Source organism: Nycticebus coucang, chromosome 4, assembly GCF_027406575.1.
Source record: "Nycticebus coucang isolate mNycCou1 chromosome 4, mNycCou1.pri, whole genome shotgun sequence".
Taxonomy (NCBI): Eukaryota; Metazoa; Chordata; class Mammalia; order Primates; family Lorisidae; genus Nycticebus; species Nycticebus coucang.
The window spans coordinates 23525965-23546265 of NC_069783.1; the positions used below are offsets into that span (position 1 = coordinate 23525965).

Consider the following 20301-nt stretch of genomic DNA (forward strand, 5'->3'; position numbering starts at 1 on the left):
AACTCCCGGCCTCAAGTAATCCTCCCGTCTCATCCTCCCAAAGTGCTGAGATTACAAGCATGAGCTGCTATGCCTGGCTCTTGGCCTCTTGACATACAGTCACGCCCACAGACATGGAGGTACACCCCCACTGCCGGCCACAGGACAGAGATGCACAAGGACGCCACGCAATGAAAACCAAACACCCCAGCAAGTTCCCGCCACTCACACTGCCACTCCTTGCTCTTTCCAGTTCCTTGGCTCCTGCAAGCCCGTCACACTCACCCAGCCTGGATTTTTCCAGGTTAACTCTAGTTCCAGGAAACAGCTGCATGTCCACATAAGCAGGGCAGCTCTGCCCCTGAAGCACTGGCACTGCGCCATGACCACTGGCCCCCAGCCCTTCTAGCTGCCCCCTTCCCTGGCAGCTCCCCCCAGAAAGCCAATTGCAGCTAGAAGCGCCCGTGGTAGGGAGGTCTCCAAATGGCCTCCTGCTCAGCCTTCGTGGGGCAAATTGGATCAGGTCCAATACTTTTTGTTTTTGAGACAGAATCTTACTTTGTTGTCCTAGGTATAGTGCCGCGGCATCACAGTTCACAGCAACCTCAATTCCTGGGCTCAAGCGATCCTCTTGTCTCAGCCTCCTGAGTAGCTGGGACTACAGGCACTCGTCACAATGCCTAGCTGGTTTTAGAGACAGGGTCTTGTTCTTGTTCAGGCTGGTCTCAAACTCCTGAGCTCAAGCAATCCACTCTCCTCAGCCTCCCAGAGTGGTAGGATTACACACGTGAGCCATGGTGCCCAGCCCTGGCTCTAATATTTTGGAATCAGGACCCTGCCTCCCGTTCCCCATAGAATGGCTAAGAAGCTGGCAGTGGTGTCAGGGAAAGCAGGGGCAGAGGCCAAAGAGGGCCAACTCTGGACACTCTAGGCCAGCCTAGGAACCCCTCCAGGCCCCACCATTCCCCTCACCACTTCTGCTGGGAACTGTACCCCTCCACTATCTCTCCTGAGATATGTCCACCTGTGTGTGTCTGAGCTTAGTGAGTGCTCTGGGCTTGACAAGGCCTCAGAGGGCGCTTAGCCCGAGGCCTTACGAGGCTGTTGCAAGCTGTGGCAAATGGACGTGAGAACGAATGTGCATGTTGGGTGTCCAACCCACTTGGGTTCTGTTTCCAGCAGGGACACCTGTCCACCTGAAAGAAGGCGTGGCTGTGCTCTTTGAAGTCAACCTCAAAAGATTTCTGAGGGAGCTGGCGGCTCCCTTTAAAAAGCCATTATTACGTTATAGAAGATCCACATATTTAAGTCAATCTCTTTTGATGGTTTTTTTTTCCTATTCTCAATCTCTACCATCCCTAGGGTGACAGGTTTGGTAAGAAGGGAATCTACCATGAAAAATGCTTTCTCTTCTGTGCTTCATTTGCTTTCTGAAGTTTTTTTTTTTTTTTTGTTTGAGACAGAGTCTCACTTTATCACCCTCTGTAGAGTGCTATACTATCACAGCTCACAGCAACTTCCAGCTCTTGGACTTAGGCGATTCTCTTGCTTGTAGCCTCCAGAGTAGCTGGGGCTACAGGCGCACACCACAACGCCAGGCTATATTTTTTATTGTTGTTGCAGTTTGGCCTGGGCCAGGTTTGAACCTGCCACCCTCGGTATATGGGGCCGGTGCCCTACTCACTGAGCCACAGGCACTGCCCCTTTCTGAAGTTTCTTTTTTTTTTTTGTAGAGACAGAGTCTCACTGTACCTCCCTCGGTAGAGTGCCGTGGCCTCACACAGCTCACAGCAACCTCTAACTCTTGGGCTTACGCGATTCTCTTGCCTCAGCCTCCTGAGTAGCTGCGACTACAGGCGCCCGCCACAACGCCCGGCTATTTTTTTTTTTGTTGCAGTTTGGCCGTGGCTGGGTTTGAACCCGCCACCCTCGGCATATGGGGCCGGCGCCCTACTCACTGAGCCACAGGCGCCGCCCTGAAGTTTCTAATGAGTGTCCTCCCCTACCCCAGCTGGGCCGTGTTCATCCCGCCCCATGCCCCACCCAACATGATTTCAGAGGCTTAATCACATCCCCTTAGACTGTGTCTCTCCAGACTGGAGAGTCATAATCTCTTTAGTCTATCTGTCCTCACTTGGCAGCCCTGCCTTCCCCTGATCAATTTAGCTGCCCTTCTCTGGAGTTCTTCCAGCTACCTTATGTCTTTCTTGAGGTGGGAGAACCAAAATGTACAAAATTCTCTAGGTGGGGATGATCAAAGAAAACCCGTGCCAATAGCTCTCCTGGGACGCGTGTGCTGGCATGTACCTGTGGCAGCCGCAGCAATGCAGGTGCAGCTCCGGCTCTGGAAAAGCTCACATGGCCCCAGGAAGACCACAGAGGCTGACACTATGGGAATGAATGACTGGATGGAGGTGGCCCTGGAATGTGGAGGGGTGAAAATAAACAGGGGTATTTTTGGAAAACAAAATGGAGATTCTGAGATTTCACTTAATTGCTCCCCAGGAGCACCAGCTATCTAAAGTGACTTCTGAAAGGGGCCTGCCTGACCTGCTCCCTGTGGCCATCACTGGGGCCTGCTGCATCTTGGTTCCCTTCCTCTCCCTCATGGCCAATGGCCAGGAGCACAGGCTCTGCCAATTTTGTCCCACTGTTGCCACCACCCACAGGCCCTGGGATGTCTCCTGGCACCTTCCGCCAATCTCCCCGCATTTGCCTATGCTTGTGCGTGGGCACCAGCCATGCTCATGGGTGCCAGAGTGGGTTTCCCAGACATGACTCCCACCACTTATCCTCCTCAGGACCTTCCAGATAACACATTTTTTCAGAGAAAATAAAGAATAAAACCCTGCTCAGGCTCCCTGCAAACTACCTTTCCGATCAAGATAGAAAACCTTTTAAAATGAATCCCTAGTCCTCCCAGCCAGGCCTCTGGGCCTCCCCATAACACCATGTCTGTATGTGCTGCTCAGCGTGGTGCTTAGCAGGAGGACCTTTCACTTCTCCTTCCACGGCCCCTCTCTTTAAGGCCCACAGCAAGCCCCACCTCCTCCAATGCCTTTCCCAGCATCCTTATAAGTCTCATGACACTTGAAGTCCAGACCCCAGACCAGGCCCTTCGGGACAGGATTCCAGCGGGTGCTAGTTTGTTTCGTTGGGGAACAAACAGATGAATGTGCAGGGACAGGGAACAGTTAAGTCTCTAACCTCAGAGTGATATGACAATCCTCTTTCCCTAAGCACCAGGAGACAGAGCAGGGAGCTGCCAGTACTGAGGCAGGCTCAACCCGGGGCCGACCAGGGGCTGGAGCCCAGGAGTGGAAGATGCTATTTTACGAAGGTTGGGTCATAGAAACTGGTGAAACCAATTCACTGAGTCAAGCCTCCATGGGTTCGTGCACAAGCAGTTCTGATCTGGAAACAAGGAGGGGATTTGAGCTCTGTCTTAACTTGGAGAAGAATCAAAAGGTCATATTAGGCTGTAAAATTAGCCAATACTGCAAACCCCCAACAGCTGCCTTTAACTATGCCCAGCTGACTTAAGCTGAAGTAGAACAGTTCTCTGACTTCCCAGTTTACACCCCAAGTCTTTGCCCCAAAGTGAGGCAGTCACCCTCCATGCGTGGAGCAAGTGACGCTAGGCTAGTTTTGCTTGGTTTCAGCTCAGCTGAGCTCAGTGCCAGCTCCCAGCCCCCTCCTCCCTCCCTTTCTGGGTTATTCTTAGCAAGAGGTGACCTCAGAGTGCTCCCTCTGAGCAAAAATAACCCCGGAGGAAGTTGGTGGATATAAATCTCAATGAGTAAATACATATAGTTAGTAAACGGGGGATGGACCCCACAGGGCCCATCACCCCCAGAGTCTGGTGGGCAAGAGCAGAAGTTGTCCCTCTGGTGCCCTGACTGGAACCACTCATGAGGGACAAAGGCCTTTGCAGGACCATGTTGGCTTGTGACCAGGCAGGAACTAGCCTCAGACACCCTCACTTGTCACCCTGTAAGGTCCTCAGGAGCAGCCCCTTCCTCCCAACCCTGACACACACACCCACAAACGGGCTCAGCCTCCACGCTGGTCCCCCTCCCTGTCACAGGCACTGGCCAGCCTGCAGGCCCAGGCCCAGGTGCCAGCTCCCTTCCTATGCCCCGCCCAGCCAGCGCTAGCTTCCTGTTTCCCGTTGCTGGCTCAGACGGCAGCATCCTGGCGCTCTGACCCACACTACAAACTCACCAGGCTACCAGGTTTTAAGCAGGCCCACCTCATAGTCCTCAGCCCACTGTAGCCTCCCCTGCTTACACACAGGCTCCCAGGTATTTGGGTCAATTGCCCTCCTCAGTTATATTTTTTTATGTTCTTTGGACCAGTTCTCCACACCTTTTCAAAGAGCCCTGCATTCATATATTAACTTAAAAAGGACCTTTGGCTAGGTAGCCCGGAGCCAGACCCCATGGCTGCAGTGGTGAGGGGAGGAGAACATCATGGACAGGCTTTGCGGTTGAGAGGTGTGGGGTTCATGTCCTGATCATTCTTCTGAATATGGGGATGATACCGACAGTGGGCCTCACCTACCTCACACTGGTCTGTTGTCAGCATCATAGAAGGTAATCATTGTAAGAGGTCTTTGCAGGCAAACAAGTGGGGCACAACTGTGAGCCTTTATCCATGGGGTAAAGTGGGGTGGGCAGACAAATGCACAGTAGCACGGTACATGTGCATTGGGGGTGGCACCAAAATGATCTTTCTCCACCTGCTTTTCAAACTATTTGGGGTGAAAGGTAAGGTTTGGGATTTTAAATTCTCAACCCACTGAGAAATGTTACTTTTGTAAACCATAAAATCACACCTGTGGATGTGGTGAGGATATCACATTGACACAAAAGCTTCAGAAAATACTAGAGTTCTCTGTGGAAAGGTAACAATCTGTTTCTCAAGGTAGGAGCTGCAGACCACGGCTGTCCAAGCCCGTGATCAGTGGACTTGCAACTTGTCTTTGATATCTCGGTAGTTCATTTTTATTAATTTTACAAACAGTTCAAGAAGGGAGCGGCCAGAAGAGGTCACAGTGGCTGAGCTGGGCTTCATTTTCAAGCCAGGTTTGATGGGTTGTGGTCCTGGGATAGGCAGAGAGAAAGGAAGGCTGTGGACCACATATGGGCAGCAGGGAAACAGCTGGTGTGTTCAGGGAGCAGGGAGAAGACAAGGTTCTATGGCCCAAGGGATGGTCTCATCAGGCTCAAGGGAAGAGCAGTCAGATGGTAAGGAACTGGAATGCAGATGGACATTCTGGATCGTGTCCCCTAGGAAATGGAGTCCCTGGAGAGAGACGAGCCAGCTCCTGAACTGTGATTACGTGTGGCCTCTTTCCTCTTGCACACCCGCTTGAAATGTAAGTCTTCTTTATCTATGTGGCTTCCCCATGTGGTGGGAGCTCAGTACGTGCAGAGTCTGTTATCGGGGGGAATGCAGTGGCCTGGGCACACGGGGGCAGGTGGAGACTGGTTATGTTGAGGGTACAGCCAGGAGGCCAGAGACACCCAGAGACAGACAGGCCTTGGTGGTGAAAGGAGGAGAGGGCCAGGATTCCTTGGGACTGGGGGATAGTGAGGACACTGGTGAATGTGCCTTGACTACCCATGTCTATTGCTGGCTGTGCAATACTGGTCCAAAGGAAGCCCCCAGTCTGCAGCCATGGTTTCCTTTCATACTTCCCAGCGTCTACCAAGTCACACTAGTCAGGACCTGAGCCCACTTCCCACCCCTCCCCAGGCTTAGTGGATGGCACACTCAGCTGTTTTAAAACTCCCTAGTTGGGGATGGCACACTCAGCTGCTTTAAAACTCCCTGGTTAGGGCGGCGCCTGTGGCTCAGTGAGTAGGCCGCCAGCCCCATATACCGAGGGTGGGGGGTTCAAACCCAGCCCCAGCCAAACTGCAACAAAAAAATAGCCAGACGCCTGTAGTCCCAGCTACTCAGGAGGCTGAGGCAAGAGAATTGCCTAAGCCCAAGAGCTGAAGGTTGCTGTGAGGTGTGACACCATAGCACTCTACCAAGGGCGACCAAAAAAAAAAAAAAAAACTCCCTGGTTGATTTACGCCCAGGGCCACAGCTGCAGCTGGTCCCTGAGAAAACCTTCCTGCAGCTCTCTTGCAGGGCCGGGGAGGAGGCTGTCCCCACTAGTGCCCAGGCCTCCAGCCAGAACCCTCCAGCTGACCCCTGCCTGCAGCAAGAATCCCCATATGGGCTAATTTCTGGGGTCGGGATCGATGGCCGCCCAGTCAGCTTTGCTTTCCTCCACTCCCTCCCACCCTGGAACCTCTCCTAAGAGCGCCCAGGTAGCCACAGGTGGAGACTGGGACTCAGGCTAGACCACATCCAGACTACGACTGGCTGGATGCATGCCACCTCCCACTACAGCTGCTGAGAAGCCATGCAGGGTCCCCTTGTCTAAAGCCTGCACCCCAGCCAATGGACACCGGCCCCTGAAGTGGAGCAGGTGGCTCACACTGCCAGCCCTGCACTTTGCTGTTTGCAAGTGCCCCTGGAGGTGCAGGGGGTTTACTGGCAGCCATATGTTACCAATGAGGAGCCAACTCAGAGAGGCTAAGTAATTTGCTCAAGGTCTCACAGCTGGGAAGCATTAAATCCAGATGCTGCTGCTTCTGTCAAACTGTGGTTGCTGTGGCCTCCTAAAGAGCAAAGGTTTGGCCAGGAAAGGGGAGGCCCAGCCTTTGCTCAGGCTTGTTGGTACCAGAACCCACCTCTGTCATTCAGAAGGGGAACCCAAGTTCCAGCCAGCGACTTGTTTTAAGGTCACATGGGTGATCAGTGGTGGACCTCAGATCTTTTGGAGTCCAAAGACAGTGTTTTTCTTTCTGCACTGGAGCCTGCTCCAGGACAGTAATGTGCAACTCAGGGCCACCATGGTCCCTTCTACCTGAGCTCAGCCATACCCTTCCTCTCTCCCATGGTCCTCTGACGTCCCCACCCTCTGACCTCAAGCTTCATCTGCCTCAACGATGTGCCCTCCCTCCAGTTCCAGATACTCACAACAAAGAATCTGAGGGTTACTGGGTCTCTGTTTGCTACAGGTGGTGGCTATTGTCCTCGGCAACTGGACTGGGTTCAGAGAGAGTTTGCTTTGAAGATCACAGCTGCCAAGCCCAGGAGAGTAGCACGGCACTTGTGTGGATGCAGAAGTACAGGGGACTCTGACTCGCCCCCAACCTTCTCCCTCAAAGTGCCCTTATGGTAGAGGAGGGTGCAGGGGACCAGGGAATCTGCTGGTGCAACCTGCAGAGTCTGTTACATGCCGGAAATTCCTTTGAAGTTTCATTTTATCTTTCAATGTCATGGGAATTTTTCATTCTAGGCCATAAAATATCCATGTTTGCTTTAATATTAAAAATGTTTTAAATCACCAGTTAAGTTACTCCACATGGATCCCACCCCTTCCAAATCTTCAAGCAAAACTGGCAGGGATGCATCTCAGTACCCAGTGGGTTCCTGATCTCCTTCCACTAAAAACCTTCCCCCACTCACCCTCCTCTTCCTTTCAGTCCCCTTCACCCTGACTCTCTACCCCAAGGAGGAAATCCTGGACTTCCCACCCTACTGAGAATACTTCCTTGAAGGGCTGAGTTACAAATCCCGAGCCCCTGGCTCTGATCACCTTCTTGCTCCCAGTTTACTATTCACAAGCTGGAAGGGGCTAAAAGAGAAAAGCCAGCTGTCCTTGGTGTGGGGAAAAATAATTACAGGGCCACCTCTGAGTTTAAGGTGCCTCATGGCCTTGCCCTCCAGAGTTCCAGCCCTGGCTCCTAGGAGTCTGGGGCTTGCAGGCTGGTCCTGCCACCTACACCCTGCATGACTTTAACAGTGCCCTGGTCTTCCTCCTCTCTCCCAAAAGGACCCCACAGCCTGCATCTCTTCGCTACTGTTTGATTAGACTCCCAGGCCTCAGTTCCCTTCCTCCAAGTTCTCCAGGTGGGGGCTGAAGCCCAGAGTGGGTATATGGCAGGGAGGGAGCAACCAGCCTAGAGATGGGGGGGTGGGGATGGGGTGGGGGCTGGAAGTCAGGGGCCTGATTTAAGTCTCAGCTCCCAGACCCACCAGTCAAGTCACCTGGCCTCTCCGGGCCTCCAAATCTTGATGCAGAAAGCAGGGAAATATTGAGGGTGGTGGTGGGGCATAAAAAATATGCATGAGTCATGCAGCTGGAGGGGCAGCTCACATCACTGGTCTTAATGTCCCCAGGTCCCCACAGGACACGCATCACTGCCATTCAGAGTACAGGCATGGGTATGTGTGGGGGGGGAGTCGGAAAGGATACTCACCGGGGGGTGCTTGCGCTTCCGCCCAGGCCTCCCCACCTTTCGGGCCGTGGTGCTGGGCTCCTGTCGCTCTTCCTTGGATCGAGACTCCTCCTGCTCCTCTCCATCCTGTGGGCACAGACATAGCCTGTGAGGCCAGAGGCCAACCCAAGAGGCACATCGTTCTAGGTCTGTTCTGGGCTGTCCTTGGCCTCCTCCCATTCCACCCCCCACTAGCCACACTTCCAGGGCTCCAGGGCTGGACTATCTATGGGTTGCTCTTCACCCCCTTTCTTCCTAGTGAAGCTCAAGGTACCCCTTAGAGTCCTGTTTAAATACATCCCTGAACACCAGGCGCAGTAGCTCACGCCTATAGTCTCAGTCTGGGAGGCTGAGGCTGGCAGACTGCTTGCACGTAGGAGTTCGAGAACAGCCTGAGCAAGAGTAAGACCCCGTCTTTAAGAAAAATAAAAATAGCTGGGCATTGTGGTGGATGCCTGTAGTCCCAGCTGCTCGGGAGGCTGAGGCAAGAGAATTCAACCTCAGGGTGACTGAGACTGTCTCAAAAAAATAAATAAATAAAAAATACACAGGCTTAGTGCCTGTCGCTCAGTGGCTAGGCTGCCAGCCACATACATAGGGGCTGGCAGGTTCGAACCTGGCCTGGGCCTGCCAAACAACAATGACAACTACAACAAAAAAATAGCCAGGCGTTGTGGTGGGCACCTATAGTCCCAGCTACTTAGGAGGCTGAGACAAGAGAATCCCTTAAGCCCAAAGAGTTCGAGGTTGCTATGAGCTGTGATGCCATGCAGCACTCTACTAAGGGCAATATAGTGAGACTGTCTGAAAAAAAATCGAAATAAATAAATAAATAAATAAATACATCCCTGGAGGGACTTTAGGGAAGACCCCACTGTCTTAGCAGAAGACTTTTCTTCCAGTGACCATGTTTTCTGAACCACAAACTCACAACACAAACTCTGATAAGGGATTTGACTGAGTTAGAATTTTATATGAAAAACAAATTTTTGTACACAAGTACAAACATTAGTGATCTATTTAAGGAATCACCTTTATGGCAAAGAATAAAATCGAGTGAAAATATTCGATTCAGTGACATCTACTTAAAGTCTCTGCAACACTTAGGACTACTGCAGAATATGAAGGACTTCTACAGCTGTTGTAAATATCCCTGCCCTGAAGCCTTTGCCATGTGGCGTGGGCACTGCACATGCCTGTCACCCAACAGGACCATCACAGGGAGCACGTCATGGCTTCTTTTTCTTCAGAAGTTCATTACCAACTCCTCACAAAGCACCTGCGCAGGGCCCTGAAATGCCTGTCTCCTGGGGCACAGAGACATAAACCTAGAAAGTCCTGCCTCAAATACTCCAGTCTGGCCACAAACCACCCACAAGTCCCTTCTGACTCAGCTGGGCTCCAGCATGACTAATCACCAGAAATGATGTTGGGGAAGGAGAGAGAAAGGGACCCCAACCCAGCAGAAGGACAACAGGCTGCTCATCACCCTGCACAATGTCAGGAAGCGAAGATGGCTTCACGGCCCTCCCTGGGGAGGGCACTGACCCAGAGCAATGCTAGTACCATTGACGGAACGGAAGAAGGTACACAGGTTCCTTGGGGATTTGATGGAGCTGGCCCTCTAAATCCCACTCAACTTTCATTTTCTATGATTACAAAATACCTTGTGGTGTGCCACATTAATTTTCGGAGGATGGTGGGCCATGCAAATGGAAACCTACTGTGACCAACTATAGACATTAGGTCAACAGGAAGGGCTTTGCTGGCCCCTCCACCCATCCATTTGAGGCTTGTCAATGGGACAGTCCATCCCAGCTCAAGTTCTAGGAGGCCTCCCAGGACATACACATGGGGTTGCACCAGGCCTACCACCAAGTGATGGCCACGGTCAAGCTGGAGAGAGGATGGTCAGAGGCGCAGAGGAGGACCCCAGTGAACTAGGGGAGCAAAGAAAGGGAGAGCTGCCAGCCAAGAGACCAAAGTCATTCCACGCAGACGCCCAGGATGAAGACTTGGTTAGGGGTCATAACACTGACCTCCAAGGGCACTGCCACTAAGCTGTGCAGAATAACATAGCAGTAAGGACTGAGGGGCTAGAGAAGGTCTAAAGGGATAATTTGAGGAGTCCAGCCAAGGAAAATCTGGAACAGGGACAGGAAGCTCCAGGGATCCTCAAGGGGTTGTTTTCAGGAAAGCATGGCAGGAGAGGGATGAGGGCAGAGAGAATGGGGGGAGCAGCCAATTGGTAGGAACCACCTTGCAGGGTCAGGGTGTCTAAGGACATGTGCCCCATAGAAGGCCAGGCCTTCTGGCTCTAAACTGTCTCCTAGAGACCCCACAGAACCCCTGTGCAAGACGGGATCATTTGGACCACACAGAGAGGAAATATTACCAATGCATAACATATGGGAAGGTTTCAATTGGATCTATACAACTGTTGTGAATTTCAGGCTGAGATGGGGCTTTTGGTCTGATTCTATCACATCTAAGTGGACACCAACTTTATCAGCACTTATAAAACCATCTGTGGGGGGTCCACGTGAGGTCATGGAAAAAGCAAAGTGCCTATGAGTCCAGCTTGTCCATTTCCTAGTTACAGAAGTAGGCTCTCTGAGCCTCACTTTCCTCATCCATAAAATGGGAGTATGAAGGTATCCATCATGGTCTGGGTGCAGTGGCTCACGCCTGTAATCCTAGCATTCCAGGAGGCTGAGGTGGGTGGATCACCTCAGCTCAGGAGTTCGAGACCAGACTGAGCAAGGCTGTGACCCCATCTCTACTAAAATAGAAAAACTAGTAGAGCATTGTAGCGGCTCCTGTAGGCTGAGGCAAGAGGATCACTTGAGCCCAAGACTTGAGGTTACTGTGAGCTATGACGCCGTGGCACTCTCCCCAGGGTGACTGAGACTCTGTCTCAAAAAACAAAATAAAGCTGTCCATTCTGCCTGCCATTCAGAGTTTTGAGAAGAAAGTTGAACAAATTACCTATTCCTTTGTCTACTTTGCTCACTGCTAAATCTCCAGAGCCTGGAACAGAGTCTGGAAAAAAACTTATTTCTTTAACAAGTTGCATTTATTACAGAGGGATTCATTTGGTTTTCCAACTTTTATTCTGAACTAATCAGAGATGTGAAAGCCAAGGAGATTAGCTTCTGATTAGCCAAAAGGAACCACAGTCACCACCCAGCAATGACCTAAAAAACAAAGACACTTGACATTTCAGGATGGGCACAGGCTTCCATCAGGCATGTGCAGAAAACCTCTGGGGGGCCTGCAGGTCACCCCTCGGCCACATGCAGACTTGCTCTAACTCATCACCTATGCCACGCGCACTGGGCCTGGCTACTATCAGTGACCAGCATGTTTTCTTCCTTGACAGGTTAGATTCAGTGCAACCTAGCCCAGGAGGAAGGAGTGGACCCCCGATGCCAGGCTACCCCTCTAGATCTGATGGGTCCGAGAGTGTGGGGAGCACCAGGCAGCGTACTATGTGCACAAGGAGCCTGCATCCGAGCTGCACGCAGGAGCAAGGTGGCTCTGTAGCTGGTCCAGCATTCAGGCCTCACTCCTGGCTGGTGCCTGGAAAACCAAGACCCAACGCAAGCCCAGGTCAGGATTCACACTCCAGTCTGTATGACTCCTGGCCCTTTGTGCAGAGAGTGGTACCTTCTGCCAATGGATCATTCTGCCATGATGGAGCAACAAGTCGCAGGGCAAAGTGGAAGGTGAAGCGAAGCTTTCTGCTCTGGGCCTGCCTGAGGTTCACTCTGTCAAGGCAGGGGGCTAACGCGCCGAGAAGGGTGAGCAGATGGCTCGGGCCATGCTCCTCAACAGCTCCAAGGAGGCGTGTCGAGTGGTTCATTCTCTCATCTGTCACGGGGTCTGTTTTAGTCAGTGTCTTCGCTGATGGGTTGAGCAAAGGAATTTAAAATATGCTTATCAAATCTGCAAATAGCACTGAATTAGGAGGCGTCGCTAATACTCTGAAAGAGAAGAATCTGATCCACAGTGACTTGGAGCAGCTGGGAAACAGTAACACGTTTAGCAGGAACAGATTTCAGCCCAGGTTTGTTTCCTCATCTGTCAAGTAAGAGGATGGATTTAGTCCATCCTTCCAGTGGGGGAGGGGACAGGACAGAAATTCTAGACCAGTGGGCTGTTGAGAGTGCAGAGCTGGCTTGGGAATTTTGCTCTGCTCTCTACTTACTAGTAATTTCAAGCTATGTAACCCGAGTCTTGCTTTCCTCATCTGCAAAATGGGGATGATACCTACTTTACAGTCATAATACAAGAACTGAATGAGGGAAATAGTGAAAGCAGACACATGATAGTCTCTCAAGAATTGCTAACTTCCTCTGGCTCCACATATGCCGATTAGAAAGAACATTTCACCAATGTGTGTCCCTCCCATCCCATCCTCCCTCCCTGCTGCCCTGCAAATCCCAGCTCACAGCTCTACACATGCAGCTGTCACTGCCGCAGACGGAGCCCAACATCTGGTGGGTGGTGCTGCCGCACTCAGATACGCAGGAATACGGGGGCTCCGCGCGCTTTCCAAAATGCAAAGCTGATTATACACTCTGCAGAACGTATACTCTTGCTGAGAGGGCTTAAGCCAAGCTCCTTAGCCCCTGCGTAGGAGGGTCCCAGGATCCGGCTGCATTGCCTTGGCCTCCTTGCTACATTGGGTTCCCAAAAGACCTCACCAGGTATAAAAGCAGACTATGTCCCTCCTCAGCACCCCAGCGCAGACTGTTCCCTCAGGTTTGCCAGCAAACCCTTCCTCACTTTTCCAGCCCTGCCTCCTGAATTCCCTTGCTCTGAGTCCCCTCTGTGCCTCTCCTACCTAGACTGAGCTGAAAGACCCTTCCTCTCCTAGTGTGCTCACTACCCAGCACCACGAGTGGGCAATGCCTGGGTCTGGCCAATGTTGACGTCCACACCTGGTACAAGGCAGGCATACAAAATACCTAAGGAGTGACTGTCACAGAATAAATGCTCAATAAATAACTGAGACCATCTACACAGAGGCGCACACACACAACTGTATGTGCAGCCCCTGGGAGACTTGGATGTTTATGACTCCAGAATCAGGAAACAAAATGACTAAAATGTACCGGTACTTTCTAGACTCAAACATAATTGTCACTTTATATTTATGTGATTCTTTGCAGCTTTCAGAGTACTTTCACATTCTGTGGCCTGTTAGATTCGGTGGTTCCCATCAGCCTCTCTCTAAACTTCCGAGGCTATGATTTGACCTACATTTCAACACTGCTCACTGGACGGATTATTTTAAGCCACATGCAACGTCTCATTTTGATGCGCTGCACTATGACGATCATAATCTCTCACGTTTGTGGGGTACGTAGTAATTAACAAAGCATTTTCACCTATGTTATTTCATTCTTACCCTGAGAGCAGAGCTGCCATCACTTTTTCCCCATTACACAGGTGGGAAACCTGTAGCTCAGACAGTTTCTCTGCCTTGCAGAGATCAGAGAGCCAGGAAGGGAGGTCTCCAGAACCAAAACTGAAATCTTTTGGTCCCCAGCCCATGGCGCCTTCCACCCCACTGTACCCTACCATGCCATGCTTGATAGACACAGTGAAATACAAGGCCATGGGCAACCCAACATAAAGGCTCACACTGGCACTCACAGGGACACAGACATACTCAGCTGGCATGCCCCGACACAGGACCCCTCCTTGTGAGAAAAAGATGTTCCAAAAGGCCCAAGCCCAGTGTTGGCCAGCCTGACGTACTGCTCCCCTCAGGACTTAAACCGGATGCTACTGACCCTGCATCATTAAGCAGATGTCTCAAGTTGGTGCTTGAGTGGAGGGGATGAACTTGCCGGATCTAGCTAGCCACTTGCCCCGGGCCCCTGGGACAAGAAGCATGCACAGCTTTTGCCAGCTGGCTGGCTGGCCTCCCAGGGACTATCTGTGGTCACAGAATTCACTGAAACGAATTGGCTTCTGCAACAAACACAGCCCTGTCCTGGGCCACCTGAGCACCAGACTCCGCAAAGCTACAGCCAACCTCTGCACACTCCATATGCTGCATGTAGACGCACCCATAAAACACACACACTCACACATACAGACATGCCCGGGCTGACCCTGCAGCAAGGCTCTGGCTCAGGAGGTAAGGGGCAGAGGCTAAGGATGGTGTGAGCTGTTAGGCAGTGGTCCCAGGAGCCACTGCAGAGCCCTCCAAAGCCCCGTGTTTTCTGTTCTCAGCCAGCCCCCCAGCTCATCAACCTTTTACTTCCTTTATTTAACACTACCCCATTTGCCCCATTTGATGGCAAATATTCATTGGCTACTTAGCTGACCTCATATGTAATTCTTGATGAAACAAAATGGCCCCAGGGTACATGCGCGTAGCTGGGCTCTAGAAATGCTAAATGGCTGGAAATGGTAGTGCCCAGCCTGGTTCCCCTACTCCACAGCCTGTCCCCCTCCCAGGGGCCTCACGGTCTTTTGGAAGTGAGGGGTGGGCTGAACCTGAGGCCCTTGAAGCAGCACACCTCAGCCATGCTCACCTCTGGGGTCTAGGTGCCACCCACAAGGCCAGGCACAGGGGTGTGCTCAAAACCTCACTGAGCACTGACTGTGTACTGGATACAAAGATAAGCAAATAGGGAACTCAGTTTAGAAGGAAAGACAACAGTAAGCAAGTAGACGGCCATGCTGAGCCCAGAGTGGGGAGCGCCACTGCTCTGCCTGCAGCCACCTCCATAGGCACCAAGCCCACTCATGTCCACTCACCCAGTTCTGAGGGCCCTCACTTTATAGAGGGAAAGATCCAGATAAAACGACTTTGTAGCCATAGGAGCTCTGTAAGCCTCAATTGCTGGTGTGTAAAATGAGGATGGCAACAGTGGGTTCCTCCTGACTTTCTGTGACAACTCAGTGAGTTAACTGCCGGGCAGAGGGTTTGCTGCGCGAACATTAAGTGGGCTGATCTCAAGAGGCAGCTGTAGGGCATGACTAGGCTGTGCCAAGCCCAGGTGCCAGAGAGTAAGGTTCATCTCCCAATTGTCCTGGGACATGGCTCCAGCTTGGCACCCTCTCCCCCTCTGCAGGGCTAAGTCTCTCTTTGCTGTACTAGCCCTCTTAGAAGGGCTAGGCTCTATCCCTAACTTGGCCATTAAGAGCAAGACTGACCTTCACCCAGGCTCCTGAAGGTATCCACAGCTCCCATCATCAGGAGTTAGGTCTTTCTGCCACTTGCCTTGATTTTGCTTCTGTGTGACAGGTAAAGGGGCTTTAGGCCTCTAGTCACTAGGCAGTCTAGTGATTGCAGACCCCAGAGACAGAGAGCCTTCCCTCCATGTGCCAGACTCTAAGCCCACACCATTCGTACTTCACTCATGGGGATTCTTCTCCCACACCCCTGCAATCCATGGGGCTACAGCAGACCTAAACCACACAGGCGCAGGCAAGCAGGTAGGTGAGTGGCTAGGTAGATAATCCAAAATAAATCATAAGGCTAACTTGTTGTGTGCTAAGCACCAACCACACCATCTCATTTAAACCTCTCAAGCCGATAAAGAGCCATTTCCCTGTTCCCGACCACGTTGCCGAGTCACATGGCAGAGTCCAGGTTCAAACACAGGTCTGTCTCCAGACACAAACCAACTCCCACTCAAGGCTGTATTGACTGCAAGGTTAACTAAATTTGATATATATCTAATTTAAGAGAATGTTAGAGAATCAGAACCCTAAAATGTAGGTTCTGGTCAGATTACAAATCTGCTGAATGTGCCCAGGCATCTAATACTCTCCACTGGGCTAAAACAAATGCACCATTATCATTAGCTGTGTTCCTGAAGAAGCAAGGGTGCAGGAGAATTTCTGTAACTACTTAAGTGTACTAAAGGGGATGCTATAGTGACTACTGTAAAGCAAAGGGCCAGCCCTGAGTGCAATAAAGCCAGTGCAGGTGACAGGCCCATGGGCCAGCAAGAGTGACTGAGACTGGAGCTGGCGGAGCTCCCATTAGAGGATGCATGCTCTGTGCTACGTACCAGAGTGGAGGAAGTGCTGCAAGCCCAAGGGAAATCGGGACTTGCCAAGCCTCTGGGCTGGACTTGAGGCGGGAGAGGAGAGGGGGCCGCAGCCCCAGTGCCGGCCTTATGTATACAGATGCACACACACCCACGGGTGCAGATGTGCACACCTGCTGCTGCTTCTACTGCAAGCAAGAGCGCTGTCCAGGGGCCGGCCCTGGTCTGGGGGCAGGCGTGGCTCCCCATCTCTGTATCTGCCCCGCTCTTCCCCTTTATTAGGTCCTTGGAATGTTTATTCAGTTTACCCCATGGTATGTGGAGCCCTACTGTGTGCTGGGCATCTGGAAGGGGATCTATATGTGAAGAAAGAAGGAGGGAGGGGGGAAGAGAAGACAATGGAATCAATGTGTCCAGAGAAGGAAAGAGGCAGGAAGAAACGGTAAGAGGCAATGTATCTACAACAGCGTCTCCACCTGTGTGTGTATGTGTGCGCACACGGGTACACGGTCATGCACATGAGCCTGTGTGTGTGAGTCCTTACTGGAGATGAGACTCTCCCAATACCCACCCTAGGGCAAGAGCACCATTCTCCCACAGTGCAGCAGAAGAGACCTGAGCAGGACCCTGGAGCATCGCAGCCGAGAGGCGCTGCTCACTCCATCCCTTTCATGCAGCCTCAAGAACACAGAAGCCAACGGCACAGCTTGCCTGGGTTCCAGCCTCAGCTCTACCACTTACTAGCTGTGTGCCTTTAGGCAAGTGACTTAACCTCTCTGAGCTTCAGTTTAGTCCACAGTAAGACAGAATGATGAAAATAATAGTGCCTACCTTGTAAGGTAGCTTTAAGAATTAAATAAGACAATGCACGTAGACAGCGCCCGCTGGATGGTCAGTGTTCAATGCATCTTGGCCAGTATGTTTCTGAGGCCAGAGGAAAGAAGGGGGCATTGAGATCAGAGGCCCAGCCCGGGGCTCTGGCCCCCCTTCTAATTTATATGTGGGGATCTGAGGAGACCCTTGGGATGCTCTTGGTGCCCTCTTCTGCCCCTTGCTAGCCTTCCCCACAGGGCTGACACCCACCTCCATGATCCCCTCTAAGCCTCCCTTCTGCTGACCTCCCCCTCTCCCCCCACCATGAAGCCAGGCCCCTCCCTCTGCTGTGGCCACATTTACCAGCTGCTTCACCCGACCAGCCCACAGCTCAGCCCTGCTAAGCCTACCTCTTCCCAGTCCCCAAGTAGTCCCCACTCTGCCCACCATATGGATGGCAGGTGGACAAGGTGGTATTTGTGCACTCCCAGCTGCAGCCTACCACCCACAGTTCTGCACTCCACCTGCCTGACCCTGGGCTCCAGAGTTATTCTCCCATGGAAGGGTCTCAACGACTCTCATTTTCCTTTCCACCCTACCCACAGAGCATTTCCTGAGCACCTACACTATGCTATTCCAAGTCCTAGGGAGTCCCATTGAAGCCAGGGGCCGGGCCAGTTGTCATCCACACCAGTGGTTCTCAATGTTAATGTGCAACAGAAACCCATGGAGGGATGGTTAAAACACAGGTCACCAGCCCAGTCCGGACTCAGCAGGTGTGGGTTGGGGCTCAAACTTTCCCTTCCTTCCACCATCCCAGGTGATGCTAAAGCTGTGGTTTGGAAATCACATTTTGAGAACTGTTGGTCCACTGTATTCTGTAATCCAAGGCAGCCTAAAGCAAGGGCTTTGTGACTTTAACCAGAGAGGAGGACAGAGAATTAGGGAAAGGGCCCGCCAGGCAGAGGGAGCAGCATAAACAAAGGTCTGGCAGCTGGCTACGGAAGTAGTGGGGCAGGAGAGAAAGGTTCGGGGAGGTGTGGCCAGGGAGGAGGCCAGGAGAGCACGTGGGACACGCCGTGGAATGGCCACACCTCTTCCCTCTGGCTCATTAAACAGTCCCTTTGAGTCTGACACCTCTGCCAAGCTCCTTGGGCTGCATACCTAGCCTATGTCTCCCCCTCTGCCGTCACCCAGCACTCCTGCCCAGGGCCTGGCTTTCATGAGCTGCCTGAGGCTGTCAGTGCCTCTCCCCGCCCAGGAGGGCGGATCCCTGGAACTGCTGGAACCAGCCCAGAGGTGCCAGGGAGGTGTGCCAGGTGAGCCAGCATGCATGGTGTGGGTGTGGGTGGCTGGGGAGGAGGCCCAGCTGTGCCCCAGCCCTTGTCTATCCAGATCGCTGCCATCTTTTGGCACCACTACCTGCCTGCCAGTGTGTAAGTGCGCTCACTCTATCAGCACCAGGATCTGGGGCTGGGTGTGCGTTTGTTGCCGCCTGAGCCAGAGCAGTTACTATGGGTGGATAATAATAGCAATCACAATCCCTCATAATTGGACCAGACTTTGCTGTCTGCAGGGCATTTACATACCCATGACCTCAACTGACCTCAACAACTGCCCTGTAAAACAGGCAAGGCTAGAGTCACTATCCCCATTTTCCAGCTGAGCAAACACAAGCCCAGATGGCCTGAAGTCACATCTCCAGTAAGTGGCATACTCAGGACTTGGACCTGGGATTTCTGACTCTTTGTCCAGCACTCCTTCTCTCTCCTGACCTGTCATCATATATAGCCCAATCTGCTGTGTCCATGGTTGGGATCAGAGGCTCTGCTGCCTAGGGCAACAGCAGGGGCACAGAAGCACAGTCCAGTAACAGGAGGAGTTTGTCCAGGCTGCCCCCACCTTCCCCACCTATGGCTGGTACACGGACAAGGAGCTGTGTTGGGTTTTGTCAGGATACTCGACCCAGAGTAGGAGAGGCTCAGGATCACCTAATCAACAAAAAAACCAAGCCAGGCCCGAGGTGGCAAGGGAATCAGCCATACCCACCACTCAAAAGTACAGGTGGCTGCAGGGTCTGGGTCTGCATGCTGCTGGGGTCCTCAGCCAGAGCTGCCCAGAGAACCTAGATTGTCAGTTCTTTTCCCACAGGGTCAGAAAGGACCAAACAGAACAACGATGGAAACACATCCTAAGAACGCGTGAGCCCAGTAGGAGCCAAGCATGTCCTGCTACTCCCAGATACCAAGCACCACGATCTGTTAGCCCTACCCAGGAAAGGGGTGCAGGCAGGGGGAACTGTGGGGACAAAGGCACAGCAGACAGGCCAGGGAGGCCCATAGCTGTCACAGCTTCCCTGGAACGGTGACAACAGAGTTTACCATTTTTTGATGTAGGGGACAACAGAGCTGGGGGGGTGGCTTTTCCTATGGATGGTCACAGCTTGGTAAGGTCCCAAGGCAACCCGTGGGGATCCAGCAAGGATTCCCATCAATCTGATGTGGTCTCCTCTCCCTGATTAGGCCCAACCTAGAGTTCAGCAGAAGGGCAAAAAAAGTCTTCAGCTCCAGAAGCCAGGTTAAGGATCACCCAGTGACACTGGGAGCCTGCGGAGGGAGGGGGAAGGTAGGAAATCGCCTCTCCGAGGTGTGCTGGTATGGCTGGGTGGCTGCATGTGTGCGCGCGTGGGGGTGTGTGTATGTGTGTGTAATTCACACGCCTCGTGTCTGCAGTGCCTCTGCACTAATCTGGTTGCGCCCCTCCCCCAGAAGCTACCAAATACCTGTGGGAAACAGAGGCAGCAAAAACAGAGAGGTAAAGTGAGTCACCTGAAGATTCACAGCTAGTGAGAGGTGGATCCAGAAAGGACCCCAGGTTTTAGGACTCTGTGAGGCTGACCCTCACAACTGCACAGACCTGGGCTTTAAGCCTCTGCTGAGGCACCATGGCGGTTAAAAGCTCAGGTCCTGGAGCCAGTTTCCTGCTCTCACACCAGACTCTAACCTCTCCAAGCCTCAATTTCCACATCATCAAAACAGGAAAATGAAGGTCCCATCACTGTCATGAAGCTGTCTATCATCATATGGGGACAGGGCACCTCCCCAGGCGCCAGCCTCGGCGTCCCAACCACAGCCGGCTGCTCA

At 52.3% G+C, this 20301-nt stretch overlaps 1 protein-coding gene across 4 annotated transcripts in view; it reads right to left on the minus strand.

Annotated features, from left to right (window-relative positions):
- DNMT3A (DNA methyltransferase 3 alpha) overlaps positions 1 to 20301 on the minus strand; it is a 100733-nt gene that overhangs the window by 52422 nt on the left and 28010 nt on the right. For all 4 annotated transcript variants that reach the window (XM_053589460.1, XM_053589463.1, XM_053589461.1 and 1 more), the window contains one exon: positions 8307 to 8411. In XM_053589460.1, coding sequence (XP_053445435.1) covers positions 8307 to 8411 — 105 coding nt within the window. The remainder of the gene's footprint in view (positions 1 to 8306; positions 8412 to 20301) is intronic.